This window comes from Bos mutus, chromosome 22 (genome assembly GCF_027580195.1).
Source record: "Bos mutus isolate GX-2022 chromosome 22, NWIPB_WYAK_1.1, whole genome shotgun sequence".
NCBI classification, from domain to species: Eukaryota; Metazoa; Chordata; class Mammalia; order Artiodactyla; family Bovidae; genus Bos; species Bos mutus.
In genome coordinates this window covers 56,119,182-56,137,775 of record NC_091638.1, presented here as the reverse complement: position 1 = coordinate 56,137,775, position 18,594 = coordinate 56,119,182, and the positions used below count along the sequence as shown (strand labels likewise).

At 41.0% G+C, this 18,594-nt stretch overlaps 1 protein-coding gene across 6 annotated transcripts in view; it reads right to left on the bottom strand.

The window, feature by feature from the left end:
• TMCC1 (transmembrane and coiled-coil domain family 1) overlaps nt 1-18,594 on the bottom strand; it is a 156,546-nt gene that overhangs the window by 105,839 nt on the left and 32,113 nt on the right. For 4 of the 6 annotated variants that reach the window (XM_070360201.1, XM_070360200.1, XM_070360203.1 and 1 more), the window contains 2 exons: nt 8,850-8,905; nt 4,264-4,535 (listed from right to left, as the gene is read on the bottom strand). In XM_070360201.1, coding sequence (XP_070216302.1) covers nt 4,264-4,494 — 231 coding nt within the window. In that variant the 5' untranslated portion in view covers nt 4,495-4,535; nt 8,850-8,905. Of the gene's footprint in view, nt 1-4,263; nt 4,969-8,849; nt 8,906-18,594 lie in introns of those variants that run through there. The other 2 variants (XM_070360199.1, XM_005902830.2) reach the window with 1 other exon arrangement.

Sequence of the window (18,594 nt, the reverse complement as noted above, 5' to 3'; positions counted from 1 at the left end):
ATTATTTTTAAAAGTATTTATTTATTCATTTATTTGGTTGCACTGGGTCTCAGCTGTGGCATATGGGATCTTTAGTTACAGCATATGGGATCCAGTTCCCCGACCTGGGATTGAACCCAGACCCCACGGCATTGGAACCCTGGAGTTCCAGCCACTGGACCACCAGGGAAGTCACTTTATTTATTTATTTATTTTTTAATTTTTAATTGGAGGATAATTGCTTTACAATTTGTGTTGGTTTCGGCCATACAACAATATCTCTATTTTTAATTCTAACATTGTCAGTAAATTCTACCCACTCTTCTATTGTCAATTCCATTTCCACAGTTACCAATTCAGTTCAGTACTTTAAAAAGAGCGCCTATTACTACTACGTATGATAGTCACTACTCAGTCCAGCCCACATCCTAACAATTCCCTGAACTAGTGACTTCTCAAGGTATAATTCCTTCATTACTAATGGCCTGTCACAGTTGGAGTCATCTCCTCACTTCCGCCTACTTCTCCTGGTCTAGGGGTACCACCTTGTGGTCAGCAACAGGAATTATCCTTCCCATCACCTCGTTTCTTTCCCCTTTGGTAGAACATTACACCTAGGCTTTCTGGTTTTGCACACGGCTCAGTTAACTCAATCTTACAAACCTCCCTTTCTTTTGAACAGAGTAGAATGCCATCATGCAGTAATTTACTGCAGAGGGTAGTGTTCCTTATTTATAAACCCTGGGAAATTCACATACTCTAAGTCTACAAGCTATTTGTTACTGAATGAGAAAGAATGGGTTTTAGTCTACACCTTTGACAAGGCCAGTTGACATGACTATTTTTTAAAAAGCTACATATAAACACAGTAAATTTACTAAAAAAACAAAACAAAACACAGTAGGCCCCAAATGGAGTCTCTTATGCTAATTCTCATAACATCAAACTGAGAACTAAACTACAGTTTTTTGCCTCTCCCAGAAATGGACTCAAACCAGCCAACCAGGAACTGCTGATTAGCATTATTTAGGTAACCCTTGCCATCCTCTGTAAGGACAGTAACCTAGCAATAACCAACACACTTTTTGGACGAGTGTAACTTCCTTGTTCCTGCTCCCTTCTGCCTAGAAGTCTTTTTCTCTGTACAGCTCTTCAGAGTTCGTTTCTATTTGGCTCAGACTGAATGCTGCCCAATCCATGAATCATCAAATAAAGTCAATAAGCTCTTGACTTGGTTCAATTTTGTTTTTTTGAAAGGTACTAACACTTAGACCATACAACCTAAGTTTAAATAAGACATACAGATCAAATTCTCACTAGTTAAGAACTGTTTCAAGTATTGCTCCTCACCCATCAGGCATGGCAGACAGGTGGCTACAGCTTACAGCCTTGACATACATTATCATTTTCTCCCCTTTAACAATGCCAAAAAAAATCCAACTTCCGTAACATTTCCTCATAGTACAGGCCTTTGGGACCTTACCCTTTGCTGTTCCCTCAGGTCTCCCTTCAGAGGTTTGGTCTGCTCCCTCGCATCCTCCAGGTCTTCGCCTGTATATCAGTGAGGTCTTCCCTGATCACTCTGCTTAAAACTTCCCTCCCTAGAAATCCTTATCCTCTTACGCAACTGTCATATCATGCACTTTACTTATATGTTTTGTTAAACTTCTCCAGAGCAAATATTTTTGTTTGTTTGTTTCACTCATACATTCTCAGTGCCTAAGACTGTGGTGGGCAAAGTATGGGCCGAGGCCCAGACACTGTTCACCAGTCAAACCCCGGCATGCCCATTCATTTACATATTATGGGTGACTGATGTCATGCTCCGACACAGCTGAGTAGTTGCAAGACAGACCATATGGTGGAAAATACAATGACTACTTACATAAAAAGTGTGCAGATCCCTAACCTAAAACAATGGTAGGTCAAACACTCAGTGGAACAACTACCAAGCAAACAAACACGGGGGGAAATGTCTCCGATCCCACGGTATTTTATAAAGATGTAACGGAAGAGTGTCTACACTGAGATATCACTATGAAGCTCTCCCCAGGCTGGCCACCTGTGACCTCTCTGAGGCCATCTTGTACTACTGTCCCCCCTCACTCAGCTTTTCCATACTGGTCTTGCTATTCCCTGGACACGTCAGGTAGGGAATGTCAGCTCCTACCCTGGAGTTATTTCATCCGCCTGAGTACTTATCCCCCAGAAAGCCAGCCTCATGACTAATTTCTTCATCTCCTCAAGTCTTCACTCAAACGTTACCTTCTCAGTGAGGCTTACCTTACCTTATACTGCAACTCCCCTCCCCTCTGTACACACCCCTAATCTCTTTCTTTCTCTAATTTTGCTCTTTTCTTCCCATAATACTCATCACACTTCATCGTAACATATTATTCATTTTTATATCTACTGTATGTTATCTCCTTCAATACAGAGTAAGCCTCCATAACAGCACATATGTTTGCCTGTTTCGTTTTCTGGTGTATTCTAACTACCTAGAAAACTGCCTAGTACATAGTTGGTATTTAATAAGTATTGATGAATAATTAAATGAAAGATTACTCCATTTCAAAAACTTCTCTGCATACACTCTCAAACTCCCTAACTAGATATCGTTTCTTGCTCCCTATCTATTTACTTCTAATTCATCAAACCAATAATTCAAGGGCCAAAGTATTGGATCCGTGCTCAGTCGCTCTGTCGTATCTGACTCTTCGACCCCATGGACTGTTAGCCCTCGAGATTCTTCTGTCCATGGGATTCTCCAGGCAAGAATATTGGAGTTGGTTGCCATTTCCTCCTCCAGGGGATCTTCCTGACTCAGGGATCAATTCTGCACCTCCTGCAATGGCAGGCAGATTCTCTACCACTGACCCACGTAGTGAAGCCCAAACTATTGGCATGAGGAGTAAGACACACCCCTGCCCTTAGGTAATTCTTCTTTCCGCTCCCACCGTCTCGTCTTTGATCCAAACTACTGTCATCTCTCTGGACACGACAGCCTTCCAGCTCATCTATCTGCATCCCACCTGAACCCAGTCTAATCTACTCTTCACACCATAAACACAGTGATATTTTCTAATCATAAAGGTGCAACTGTCCCCTTTGCTTAAAATGCTTTGATATTACTCATTCCTCTTAAATGGAGAAAAACTCCCGAACACTGTCTGCAAACCTCTGTATGAACTCCTTCCTCTCTCTCTCTCCAGCCTTACCCTCTGTGTGCTTGCATGGACACGCACACACACCTGCCATCCCGTCCCTCGTACTCAGGAAAGCGTCCTTCTATCTTAGCACCTTTGCACCTGGAGTTCTCTCTCCATCACCTAATTACCTCAGCTTACCCTCCAAATCTTTGCCATTTCCTCACAGAAGTGACATCCTTAACTAGGTCCTAAGTTCCTGTAATAGGCTCCAGTAGCATGTGCCACGGTTGAAACTTTAGATTTGCTCAAGTGATTATTTAATATGTGTCCCCATCTGATAATAAACTCCATGAGAGTAAGGATCACATCTTTTTCTGTTCATCACAGTATCCACAGTGACTGGAACATCTCATTATATGTTTGCTGAACAAATGACTGAATGAAAGAGTAAGTCAAGATATGGACAAAAGGAAAAACTTTAGAGGAAAAATAAAAAGCGTGAGAAAGGAGTACTAGCTGTTAAGTTGTAGGAGGTAAAGAAGTCCACATGGGCTAAATCATGGGAGGTCCTGTGTATCATCTTAAAGAACTTTCTTTGCCCCTCAGGAAATGATGGAGCCAGTGACTGCTTTTTAAGCAGTGGAAATGACAATGACTTTAGTATTTCAGATAGCTCTCACAAGCTGTGTCCAGCATGGAGAAAAAAAGAATCTGAAAGGGCAGTGAGACAGATGAAGGCCTAAACTAGGGCACTGATTTGGAATGGAGAATGGGGGCAACCTTGGGGGTCATGTCATTAAAGAGCAGGAGCGGTCCAGATAGCTCTAAGCTTGCCGACCGGGCTGAATGGGAGCTCCAGAAATTCGGATTCAGTAATTCTTAAAACTCGTGGGCTGACTGCACTGGAATCATCTGAGGCAACAAGTTAGGAAGCAAACAGGAATATAATTAGAAGCGTTCATTATTAGCTATGATGATTACTCTTCATCCCACTTATTTAATGAAAAGGGAAACTATCTTTGGCCACAGCCTCGGGGTACTTGAAGAGATACTTCTTTTCAGTCACCCAGGCAAAGTGTGCAGAGTACTAGATATAAAGCACAAGAAGTTAACAGGTAATTTAACAGAAACTTACCCGCTCTGCAGACGCCTCATCCCCCGGCAGACACGCAGCAGCAGCGGCAGCGGCACAAGCTATTTCCATCACCACAGAGCTGGAAGGAGCGTCAGTAGTGGATGAAGACCTGGGTCGGCCGGACTGCATGACAGTTGCCATCTCCTGGCCAGATTTCCTGTTGATCTGGGGACTTCCCTTTGGGGCCTCTGGCTTGCCCCGCCTGCTGTGCAGGCTCGTCCCTCTCTTCATCTTGGGTGGCACGCGGATCTGCTGCAGGACACGATTCAGAGCTGTGGGGTGGGTGGGGACACCATCAGTCTCAGCACACGCGTTCTGGCTTTCCAGATCCATTTCAGGCTCTGGGTCTGCCTGAATCTGTTGCACATCGTGGGGGGACACGGACGACCTCCTGCGCTGGTGCTGGAAGAGATGCTTCAAGCCTTGGCCAATCACGTTAATGTTCTCCAAAGCATTGTGGGTCATTTTAGACAACTTTTGTTCTGATTCTGTTTGCTTTCTGGCCTCTGCATCTTGGGATTTGCCTCCGGGATCAGGGTCCTCAAATAACTGTTCACTGCCCGAAGGCTCCATCAGTAGACTTAATACGCTTATTTGCAAACTCAAAAAATTTTTTTAACACACCACGACTGTCAAATTAGGTAGGCATTGCTTCGACAGTAACTACACATGCAGCTGTGAGACGAAGGCTTCATGCCTACCTAATGTTAAAAAAAAAAAAAAAAGCTCGTATTATAAATCCATGCAGAAACTCCAGTGTTAAAAGAAAAACATGCCACTAGCCCAAGAAGTAGACACTATCATTAAGCAATCTTTAATCAGAAGATTAAAAGATAGTTTTCTAGATAGTGGGTAATGATTATTTTCTAGAATAGGAGGAAAAGCTCCGAAACAAGTACAAAGGAAATGAAAAAACAGCGCTGTTAAAAAACTCCCTACAAGTTGCAATGTGAAGAGGAACTACATACTAGAAGGGTCATCTTGGAATGCAAACCATAATAATATTTGAGAGAACAGCCATTACTTGGGAAATCGAGAGACATCCGAGCACAGAGCATTCAATACAGACAGTCTAGCTGAGGCAATTGAAATGATTCCTCTCAATCACAACCATAGTTAATTATCTGCATGCTGAAGCTCAATATAGTAAATTCAAAGAATAACTGTGAAACGTGGACATCCCAATCTAACTGCATTGTGGGTTTTAATGGAAAAGAGGAATTTCCAGTTATCATTTATATTCATCAAGGTCACTGGCAACTAGACACTTCTCTTTTGAGAAGGTTTGCTCTTTTGAGAAGAAAATGCAAACTGAAATCTTATAGGTTGGATTCTCTGCTGGAACACAAACGACCTTTCGGTACAATGAGTACATGATCCAGAAAGAATCTGTCTTCAGAGACTAGAGCTTGGCTCAGAACCAGTGAACAAAGAAAGAGACTCAAAGGAATCCCTTTCTTTGAAAAGGGTCGACTCTGACAAGAGGCTGCCCATGTACAGCCCACCCTCCATATGCACGGGTTCCACATCTGCAGATTCAACCAACCTCAGATGGAAAACATTTGGGGTGAAGGAGTTCTAGGATTTCCAAAGAGCAAAACCTGAATTTGCCATGCTCCCAGCAACTGTTTTCATAGCATTTATTTACGTTGTATTAGGTATTATAAATGCTCTACAGATGATTTAAGGTATATGGGAGGATGCGCATGGTTCTATGCAAATACTATGCCATTTCATATAGGAGACATGAGCATCTGAGGATTTCGTTATCTGCAGGAGTCCTGGAACCAGTCCTCCATGGGTACCAAGGGACGGCTGTATTCACACAAACTCAAAAGCAAAGAAGTGACACAGTAACTGGGTATGACTAAAAAGGAGAGAAAAAGAAAGGTCAAATAGCAACCACACACCAACATTAAAGTGCAGGAAATTAAAAGGAAGTTGAAACTAAGAGATGTAAGGTCAGCATAACTGCCACAGTTACGGAAGTCACATGCCAAAGAAAGGGAGGGTGTGGTAGGGATAAGGTTTCTCATAATAGAAAACTTTTTTTAAAAAACTGAGTTTCTGCAAGTATGTAAAACAAAACTGCATTAATGTACAGAACCTGCTACAGAGGACAAAATGTGGTGCGTGAAGTTCTTTATTTCTATATTTTACCTCAACTTTTCCTTCAAAGGGCTTTAAAACTCCCTGCGTTACACCAAGGACTTTGAACAGTTTGAAGTCACCACTAAGTCACTACCAAGTCTGAAGCACTTAGGGTGGTCATGGTCTGGGCATACGCAGACAGACCTCTGGCCACCAAACAGCAATCTGAAAGGCATAAATCAGTTGGATTTAAGAGTTCACGGTGACCTCCAGACTCCTAGAGTCCAAAGGGATAGGAATGCAAACCCATCAGACCTTTCTTCCTGGTAACTTCTCTCAGACGACCCTCTCACCATGAACGTGGATGGACACCGTCACTGTGGCTTTGCGGACCACACTCTTACATGCCTATCTTCCCATCTCCTAACCTCTTCATGACTCAGGAGCATAAACCATGTTGACAGGGTTAAAGGCCTTTAACCAGTACCTTCCTACTAACTAAATACCACAAAATTCTTTGCTCCCAAACTAGGCAAATGAGGAGCAGTCACGAGGATGGGAAATTTCACTGCTTTTCACTCAAATTCTCTGTGGCTGCACCAAAAACCTGCCACACGGCTGGGGCCTCTCACCCTTTTCCCGACTCTGTGTTGCTTTTATTTTTCCTTTTCCCTTTGGGAGAGCCAAGAGAGAAGCCCTTAATCCTACCGACATAAACAAATGTTTTGGGCTATATGGAGTTTTCTGGGGCTCCTTGTGGGCAAAAATGTTGTCAACAGTATATGTATTTAATTATCCTGACCTTCCCTCATGAGTTTCTAGTGCAGACTAATAGTTATTGAATTATTTTCACTCTGCAAAGCATGGAGCTTCTCAGACAAAAAGGGCTATGTAACCAAGATAATCCAGTAACTGTATATCAACCTCTTCTTGTACTGGGATATTTAGACCCCGAAAAGATAGAAGGATGTGAAAGCAGCAGGCTGATAATGAGGAAGTAAATTACTTTTTTCCTTATTTATATTGCATTAGCTAAATAATACAACATATTTTTTGTTGCTGCTATTTTGAAAGTAAAACATATAAAATAAGTTTCTCCCATGATAATAAAAGACACCATAAAGAGAGGAATGGTATCAAGGTTCGTTAGAACACCAATCTACTTGTCTCATATATAAACATACAAGGAATTTATTACTCAGCAGATCAGCTTCATTGGGCAGTGTTATAAACTAATCAAGGGGCTTCCCTTGTGGCTCAGATGGTAAAGCGTCTGACTACAATGCAGAAGACCCGGGTTCAATCCCTGGATCGGGAAGATCCTCTGGAGAAGGAAATGGCAACCCACTCCAGTACTCTTGCCTGGAAAATCCCATGGATGGAGAAGCCCAGTAGGCTACAGTACATGGGGTTGCAAAGAGTCAGACATGACTGAGCAACTTCACTTCACTTCACATTAACTTCACTTCACATAAACCTGCTTCTTGGTTTTAAAAAAATGGAAAATATGGTACATTTTTAAATGTCTGTATCTTCATTTGAGATTTCATTAGCATGTCTATATCATTTATTCTCATATAATTTAAAAGAATGATTAATTATAAGGATATGCCAGCATTTGGAGGAAAACCCAGAAACAGGGTGTTGATTTCCAAGCCAAAGCTTGCATAGGCTATCTACATGGCTGCACAGATTACCTAGTAGAGGAGTAGTAAATTCTGGGATTTCTAAAGGCAAAACATATCTTCATGATACTAACAGAAGCTTACCTAACACAGAACACCAAAGAAACTTAAACTGAGCTTTAAGCATCAAATTGTTAGATAAGAATTTTGAAACAACAACCTGTTGCACTGACTGTAAAACGTAATGCTATAACCATTATATAAAACTTGTGACAAGAAGAAAGCAAGCACTAAAATAATTCAATAATGCGAATGTTTTTTAAGACTCCCCTATTTTCTTCTGTAAGACAGTAGTAAAATTCAAATGAATAATAACTGCTGTTCAGCTTATTAAACTTCCCAAACAACTGTATTGCTATCTCTGGTTTAACACAAACAAGTTCAACTGTAAAGCTAAGTGTTCTTTCATAAGAAGGAAATGTTGGCTTCTCTTTTATTCACAGGGCTTCTCTGAAAAGTAAAGTCCTTCTAAGTAAGCCTGAGGAAACCAATAGAGAGAAAAGGGAACAAAAGGATATGGGAGAAAGGGGGCAGGAGGAAGGGGTGGAAAGCGGGGAAAAAAGAGGAGGAAATGGGAGCCACCGACAAACCAGGTATTTCAGAAAACTTGGTTAAATTCTCAGAATTTTAACAATTTTCTACAACAGTTTTGAAAAAAAAAAAATTCGAATTATATATGAACTATCTTTTTTTTTCCTTTAAGTTGTTACTCCCAACTTTTTAGTTTTCTTGATAGACACGGTGACCAAAGCATTTTGGTTTGGCTATGAACCAAATTATTTCACTGACGCTAACAAATTGGATACTTGCCTTTATCACTCTTCCTCAAGCACTTCTAAGGTGTTCTGGAATCCTTTTAGGGAAAGCTGAAAAGCAAACATTAAGAATTACAAGGTAGGAAACTTAGAAGAGGGGAGTTTATTTATATAAACATAGGAAAAAACTGAGTATACACATAACAAAATGGTAACATTTAGCTCTCAGTGGTAGTACAGGGTAATTTTTTCTAGTGTTTTTCAGTATTTTCTCATTTTGCAAAGAAATAATGAAAAAAAAAAACTATAATCAAGAAAAAACAATTTGAGGAACGTCAATATTAAAAAAAAAAGTATATTTCATAAATCTTTTTACACTATGATACTGAATTAGGAATGGATAGTCCATTAATTCTAATCTTAAAGTAAAATGAAATGCAAAATAAGTGTGTTAGTCGCTCAGTCATGTCTGATTCTTTGCGACCCCGTGGACTGTATGTAGCCTGCCACGCTCCTCTGTCCACAGAATTCTGCAGGCCAGAATACTGGAGTGTGTTGCCATTCCTACTCCAGGGGATCTTCCCGACCCAGGGATTGAATCCGGGCCTCCCGAATTGTGGGCAGATTCCTTACCAACATGAAAAGAAGCATAATTTTATAAGCAAGTATCTTTCAAGTAGCTTCCAATTCTCCATCCACAATTTTGCGTTCAAAAGCAACTCTTAATAAGTATGTCTACCATGAATAATTGAGGCTCAAGATGCACCAAAATGGAAAATTCCCTGGAAAACAGCCATTACCAGAGGCAATTTACTCAGGCATGTGTTTGGGGGGCATCTGCTTTGTGCTCCAAATTACACAAACAAAGCATCCTACCTTACCCTCAAGGAAGTAATCTAGGATGGAAAGTGAGTTTACATACTTGAAGCTTAAGAGAAACAGCACAGAACAACATAATTAAGTGCTAGAATGTGTAAGGACAACTATGATTACCATCAGAAGTGAAGAAATCCGATGACACTTGCCTTGAAAAGTTTCAAGAACAAAGAAGCTTTCACTGCACTTTGAAAGATGAGAAGATGGATGAATGAGCAGGAAGATACAGGCCGAGATTCCCAGCTGCAGAGCAGCACACACGCTACACACTGGGGGCCAGTGAAGAGGCCAGATGACTGCACTGGGGGTACTCATCCTGAGTCATCTGGAGAACTGGGTGGCTGGTGGGCAGATGTGAGGGGGGACTTTCCATCTTTAACTTTTTCTACCTCTCGAAGTATATACATTATGACTATTCTTATGTCAGGAAAAAATAAACTTACACATTTGGAAAAAAAAGAAAGTAAATACATGTTTTAATCTCAAGGGGAAACATTTTAAAATTATAGAAAAGGACATAACTATTGTGCTAGCAGAAAGGAAAAACAGAATTAAAATATGCAAATAAATACAAAAAGGAGGGAAAGCAAGATTGCAGATAAGACATATAAAAAGGAAAATATACGATATCAAATGCAAACCCAAATATCCCAATAATTATATTAAATCTAAGTGGACCAAAAGAAGAAGACTATCTATCACACTAAATAAGAAACGGAAGTCAATCCCTGCTGGGCCAGTGCTTAGGGCCCGGCACTTTCACAGCAGTGGCCCGGTTCATTCCCTGGTTGGGGAACTAAGATCCCACAAGCCCCGTGACGTGGCCAAAAAAAAAAATTCTCTATTATGATGTGTAAAAGAATCATGCCAAATATAGAGAACAATTAAAATAAAATGTATAGAAAGGGTTAACAAACATAATCTAAACAAAAGCTGCTCAAGCTTTATTAGTAGTACTCAAAGTAGACTATAATTCAAAAAGCATTAATGGAGGTAATATAATTCATAGGATTAAACGCAGAACTCATTAGAAAGACATAATTTAAAATTTATATGCAAGTAATAACATAGCCTCCAAATGCATAAAGCACAATTTAGCAGACCTACAAGAAGTGAAATATATCTATAATCATAATGGAGAAATTTTTAAAATCTCTCATAATTGATAGAATAAACGACCTAAATCGGAAGAAAAAGAGAGTTAGATCTGAATAGCATGGTTAACAAACTGGGGACCTAAACAGACATTTGTATAAGACAGTACCCAATAACTGCAGAATACTCTATCAAGTTCAAAGAGATCACTTACAAAAAGTGATCCATATGCTGAGCACTAAATCAAGTCTCACAAGTTCTTCTCTGACCACAATGTGGACTCCTAAGGTTCACAGTGGATAAAACCGCTCTCTCCCCACCACCAACAATGCCACCTGACCAAACCTGCAGACAATGCAACAGGGATGGAGTAACACAAGATGCTAGACAAGCACCTATAATCCTAGAGGTAAAGCTTTCTTTCTAACCAAAGGAAATACAGCCCCAAGAGCATGCAGGAATTCCACTGCAGTCAGGACGATTAAATCACAAATTTTGACCAATTGCTGGACACTGAATGTGGGCCAGTATGAGAGTGCCAAGTCTCAAGGGACTGCAATCAGGAGAGAGGCTCTACCCTATTACAGGCTTTTCTGCCAGGAACCTCAAAGGCTGTGTGTGTGGGGGAAGGGGGGTGGGGGGGAGGCAGATAGAATCTGAGAGAATGCAAAGAAGCTTCTTATCCCAGCCCCCACCCTTGTGGAGCTTGCAGCCAACGCCAATCAGCCCAAATCTACCCCCTATTAGCTTAGGGACTTCCCTGGTGGTCCAGGGTGGTTAAGCCTCCGTATGCTCCCACTGCAGGGAACGAAGATTCTGCATGCTACATGGTGACGCCAAAAAAATAAAATACAGGGGCAGAGAAGGCTGCTTTGAATAGGAAATTCAAACAAAAACTACTATTGGTTAAAATCTATTAAGAAAAAAACTTAAGATTAAAAAAGGGGAGGGAATATAAAACCTAAGATAGACACAGCAGTTGAGGAAGAAAAAAGAAGGGGAACAACTCCACTCCTAGAAACAGAAAATTTTACAAGAGACCCAGGTTCTAGTGCCTGCCTAAATCTGAGGCGTACCAGATCATCACAGAACTCCCCTCAACCTCCACTATCATGCTAACAGTTCAGTTCAGTTCAGATGCTCAACCGCTCAGTCATGTCTGCCCCTTTGCGACCCCATGGACTGCAGCATGCCAGGCTTCCCTGTCCATCACCAACTCCTGGAGCTTGCTCAAACTCAGGTACATCGAGTCGCTGATGCCATCCAACCATCTTATCCTCTGTCATCTCCTTCTCCTCCTGCCTTCAATCTTTCCTAGCATGAGGGTCTTTTCCAAGGAGTCAGTTCTTTGCATCAGGTGGCCAAAGTATTAGAGTTTCAGCATCAGTCCTTCCAATGAATATTCAGGACTGATTTCCTTTAGGATTGACTGGTTTCATCTCCTTGCAATCCAAGGGACTCTCAAGAGTCTTCTCCAGCACCACAGTTCAAAAGCACCAATTCTTTGGCACTCAGCTTCCTTTATAGTCGAACTCTCACATCCATACATGACTACTGGAAAAATCAGAGCTTTGACTAGATGGACCTTTGTCAGCAAAGTAATGTCTCTGCTAACAAGCTTTGAGTAAAAATAATGGAATATAGCTGCAATAAACAAACTCACTGTGTGAAACAGCACAAAGAGAAAACCCAAAGCTAAGCCGGGATATAATGGACACTAGGGAAATTTGAAGTCTTTGGTTTCCATGGCAACAACATGTATCAATGCTGGTAACCATAGCAATAATACTCTTTAAACATAGCCCAACCCCTAACAGATTAATTTAAATTCTACCTTAAAGGCTCAGCAGAAGGAAGCTTGCAGTCTTCTCCAAGCATATCAGATATTCACCTCAGTATTTCCTGTTCTACACAAAATGGACACCTTTCACCAAGAACTTACGAAGCATGCCAAGATCAGATGAGATCAGTCGCTCAGTCATGTCCGACTCTTTGCGACCCCATGAAACGCAGCACGCCAGGCCTCCCTGTCCAACACCAACTCCCGGAGTTCACTGAGACTCACGTCCATTGAGTTAGTGATGCCATCCAGCCATCTCATCCTCTATCGTCCCCTTCTCCTCCTGCCCCCAATCCCTCCCAGCATCAGAGTCTTTTCCAATGAGTCAACTCTTCGCATGAGGTGGCCAAAGTACTGGAGTTTCAGCTTTAGCATCATTCCTTCCAAAGAACACCCAGGACTGATCTCCTTCAGAATGGACTGGTTGGATCTCCTTGCAGTCCAAGGGACTCTCAAGAGTCTTCTCCAACACCACAGTTCAAAAGCATCAATTCTTTGGCGCTCAGCCTTCTTCACAGTCCAACTCTCACATCCATACATGACCACTGGAAAAACCATAGCCTTGACTAGACGGACCTTTGTTGGCAAAGTAATATCTCTGCTTTTGAATATGCTATCTAAGTTAGTCATAACTTTCCCTCCAAGGAGTAAGCGTCTTTTAATTTCATGGCTGCAGTCACCATCTGCAGTGATTTTGGAGCCCCAAAAAATAAAGTCTGACACTGTTTCCACTGTTTCCACATCTATTTCCCATGAAGTGAGGGGACCAGATGGCATGATCTTCATTTTCTGAATGTTGAGCTTTAAGCCAACTTTTTCACTCTCCACTTTAATAAAAACATAGTTTGCAGAAACAAAGCAATCATCAGAACTAGACTCAGAAATGCCATGGTATGAGAATTATCAGAGAATTTAAAACATGATTAATATGGTAGAGAATAATGGAAAAGGTAGACAACATGCAAGATCACACAGGTAGTTTGACAGAGACATGGAAATCATAAAGAATATAGTGGAAATCCTAGAAAGAGAAACATGGTAATAAACAACAAATTATTTTAGTAGATTTGAAACAGCTAAAAAAGAATCAGGGAACTTGAAGACAGGCTCACAGAAATTACTCAAATTGAAATGTAAAGAAGAAAAGAAGTAGGAAAATAAAACAAGAGAAAACATCCAAGAACTGTGGGAAAATATCAAATAGTGTAATATACTCAGAATGCCTGGAGAAGAAAGAACAAAGCAGAAGAAATATGTGAATGGTTAAGTGACAAGACACCAAACTATACAGATTTAAGAAGGTCCAAAAATGTCAAACAAGACTTAAAAGAAACCCCAAAACTAGGCATAATAGCTAGCTGAAATAATAGCTGAAAAGAAAAAGGGAAATCGTGAAGGCAACCAGAGAGGGAAAACATAGTATATACAGAGGAACAAGGATAAGGATTATAATAACCTTGCTGTCAGAAACTTTGCAAGCAAGATAATAGGGGTTTAGCAACTTTAAAAAAATGTTGAAAGAAAAAGATTGTTCAACCAGTATTCTATATCTAGTGAGAATATCCTTCATAAGTGAAGAGGAAATAAAGACTTTTCCAATGTGTAAGTGCACTTTTTGGTGCAGCCACTATGGAAAACAGTATGGCTGCTGCTGCTGCTGCTGCTGCTAAGTCGCTTCAGTCATGGCCGACTCAGTGCGACCCCATAGACGGCAGTCCACCAGGCTCCCCCGTCCCTGGGATTCTCCAGGCAAGAACACTGGAGCGGGTTGCCATTTCCTTCTGCAGTGCATGAAAGTGAAAAGTGAAAGTGAAGTCGCTCAGTCATGTCCCAGTCTTTGTGACCCCGTGGACTGCAGCCCACCGGGCTCCTCCGTCCATGGGATTTTCCGGCAAGAGTACTGGAGTGGGGTGCCATTGCCTTCTCCATGGAAAACAGTATGGAGTTTTCCCTAAAAAGCTATCAAGAAAAAACAGAGCTGCCTTATGACCCAGCAATACCACTCTTGAACGTACATCTGGAGAAAACTCCAATTCAAAAAGATACATGCACCCCAATATCATAGCAGCACTATGACTAATAACTAAGACATGGAAGCAACCTAAACATCCATGAGTAGAGGAATGGATAAATAAGATGTAGCGTGTGTACACAGTGGTAAAATACTCAGTCATAGAAAGAATGACGCAATGCCATTTGCAGCAACAAGGACAGACCAGCGAGCATCATGCGAAGTGAGGTAAGTCAGAGAGGACAAATATCACAGAATATCTGCGGAATATTATATGTGGGATCCAAAAAATGATACAGATGAACTTACTTACAAAACAGAAACAGACTCACAGAGAAAATGAACTTACAGTTGTCAAAGGTGAAAGCGGGTGAGGATAAACTGGGAAATTAGGGCTTAAAAGATATACACTACTAAAACAGATAAACAAGGCCTACTGTACAGCACCGATAACTATGTTCAATATCTTGTAACAACCTAAAAAGGAAAAGAATCTGAAAGGGAATACATATATACACATACGTATAACTGAATCAGCTTGCTGTACACGAGAAACTAACACAACATTGTAAATCAGTTCAGTTCAGTTCAGTCGCTCAGTCACCTCTGACTCTGTGATCCCATAGACTGCAGCACACCAGACTTCCCTGTCCATCACCAACTCCCGGAACTTGCTCAAACTCATGTCCAGCAAGTTTCTGATGCCATCCAACCATCTCATCCATTGTCATCCCCTTCTGCTCCTGCCTTCAATCTTTCCCAGCATCAGAGTCTTTTCAAATGAGTCCATTCATCGCATCAGCTGGCCAAAGAATCAGAGCTTCAGCTTCAGCATCAGTCCTTCCAATGAATATTCACGACTGATTTCCTTTAGGGTTGACTGGTTTGATCTCCTTGCAGTCCTAGGGACTCTCAAGAGTCTACTCCAGCACCACAGTTCAAAAGCATAAATTCTTCAGCACCCAGCTTTCTTTATGGTCCAACTCTCACATCCATACATGACTACTGGAAAAACCATAATTTTGACTATATGGAACTCTGTCGGTAAAGTAGTATCTCTGCTTTTAATATGCTGGTGTGTGAAATGAGTGTAATTGTGAGGTAGTATGAACATTCTTTGGCATTGCCTTTCTTTGGGATTGGAATGAAAACTGATCTTTTCCAGTCCTGTGGCCGCTGCTGAATTTTCCAACCATACTTCAATTAAAAAATCTTAATTTCAAATTTCTGACATCAAGTATTCACGATATGTAATTCAAAACAGGAAAGAATACTCAAAATAAACATACACTAGTATTTATTATTAATTAATGTCACATACAAATAGCAGGCTTCCCAGGAGGCTCAGTGGGTAAAGCCTCCACCTGCAATGCAGGAGACACAGGTTCAGTCCCTGGGTCAGGAAGATCCCTTGATGGAGGGCACGGCAACCCACTCCAGTATTCCTGCCTAGAGAATTCCATAACAGAGGAGTCTGGAGGGCCACACTTCATGGGGTCAATAAGAGTCAGACAAAACTGAAGTGACTGAGCATGTACACACACATAATATAAATGTTACATTTCAATATGCCTTCAGAATGTCAAACTCTGCTCAACTGACCCAGAGCCAATCTTAAATCTCTCTAGAGTAAATGGATGAACACAAAGTTTAGAAATAAAACTTAGTCATGTTTTTTGGATTTTAAAAACGTCTTCAACTCCTGCTCTTTCTCCTTCACTGTAGGTCATCTGAAGTGGTTTCAGTGGGAACACATACTTTATGCTTTGCTACACTGCAAATTTATTCAGCAGTTCTATTCTTGAAGTCATTATTTCTTCTCATGCTTCTATTTTATAAAGGACAACATTTTTCTGGCTCCCTCCTAAGGGTATTTGTGATTTAGCAACATCTTTTCCCAGCCTGGTCATTCACACTCAAAACAAACCTTTCTCTTGACCTCCTTGGTTTATAAATGCATAGACAAGAAACCCAAGAGTTGAGCCAGAAATGAGAAAGACGTAATCAAGTAAGTTCAACAGATATTTACTACTTTGAAAAATGAAATCTCCTCAGTCACAAATATAGCTTTATCACATTTCCTTGTGGCTCAGATGGTAAAGAATCTGCCTGCAATGAGGGAGACCTGGGTTAAGTCCCTGGGTTGGGAAGATCCCCTGGAGCAGGGAGAGGCTCCCCACTCCAGTATTCTGGCCTGGAGAATTCTATGGACTGTATAGTCCATGGGGTCACAAAGAGTCGGACACAACTGAGCAACTTTCACTTCACTTCACTTCACTTGAGTTCACTCAGTAAAAATGGCTGAAGCAAGAAGACCTTACTAAAAGCACAGTGACTACAAAGAATGGGTAGCTCTAGTGCCTTGGCTTAAACTGTTCTGTAAATGAACAAACGTGCAAACATGAGAATACAAGATACTAAAATACAATGCTCCATTAAAAGTGAGAAATACGGTCAAAGTTAGACTGTCCAGTGAGTAGTTGCTAACTACAAGACAACAAATGCACTGGTGGAATCTGTCTGCTGTATTTTGGAACTATGGAATCTATTTAAGGCTTGCAACTTACAAGCGAAGGCTTGGACAGTAAGTTGCATTTAATTTCAATTTCAACTCCTAGCACTGTAGCAGCTACATAGCTTCCTCTAGCAACACGGAGGTCAGCTGGGCAAGCTTCCAGAGCAGCTTGGACACAGCTTATAGGAGCTAGGGTGGGCAAAAAAGACTCTGTTCTCCAAATACTGCAGATCTATGTGATCTATGCTCTGACCACTGACTGTTACTTCTGATCACAAAGATGCAGAGAGAGGTGCTCATTTTTGTTGCACCTTTCCTCCTCATCCCTCTGATCCCCGGTAGTTGCAAGGCCCTCTCTCTCTAGCTAAGTGACTTCCAAGGGATTTATTTAAAGGACTGGTATCCTTCTTTCTAATACTCTGGCCACCTGATGTGAAGAACTGACTCATTGGAAAAGACCTTGATGCTGGGAAAGATTGGAGGCGGGAGGAGAAGGGGATGACAGAGGATGAGATGGTTGGATGGCATCATCAACTCGATGGACATGAGTTTGAGCAAGCTCTGGGAGTTGGTGATGGACAGGGAAGTCTGGCATGCTGCAGTCCATGGGGTCGCAAAGAGTCGGACAGGACTGAGCGACTGAACTGAACTGACCCTTTTTCCCCCAATCCATCTTCCTACCCCTTACCCCCACTATTGGCAGCCAGACACTGAAGACTAAGACATTCAAAAGCAACTGCATACACATTCTTCTGAAATGTACGTGGGATACATTTAAGGACAGACCACATAGCAGCTCACAAATTAAGTCTCAATATATTTTAAAAGAGATACAAACTATCTTCAATCAGAATGGGATGAAGTTAGAAAATAACAATAGAAAGATAACTGGAAATTCACAAATTCGTGAAAATTGAACCACACACTATTATATTAACGAATCAAAGAAATCACAAGGGAAATTAGCAAAAACTTAGAGACGAATGAAAATGAAAACATGACATTCTAAAATCTATGGGACACTTAGAAAGCCGCACAGAGGCGGAAATTTATAGACTATAAATCCCCACACTAACAAACAAGAAAGATCATAAATCAAAAACACAATCTTATAACTTACAGAACTAGAAAAAGAGGAATTAAACCCAAAAGTGGAGAAGGGAGGAAATAAAGAAGATGAGAGCAAAAATCAATGAAACAGAGAAGAGAAAAACAATAGAGAAAATCAACGAAACTAAAAGCCGATTCCTTGAAAAGATGAACAAAACTGACAAACTTTGAGCTAGAGTGACTACTAAGAAAAGAGGACAGACTCAAAATCAGAAATGAAAGTGAGGACATAACTATCAATTCTATGGGAATAAAAAGGATTACCAGGGTACAGTATGAACAAAGGTGTGCAACAAATTGTACAACCAAGATGAAATGGACAGATTCCTAGAAACACAAAATCTACCAAGACT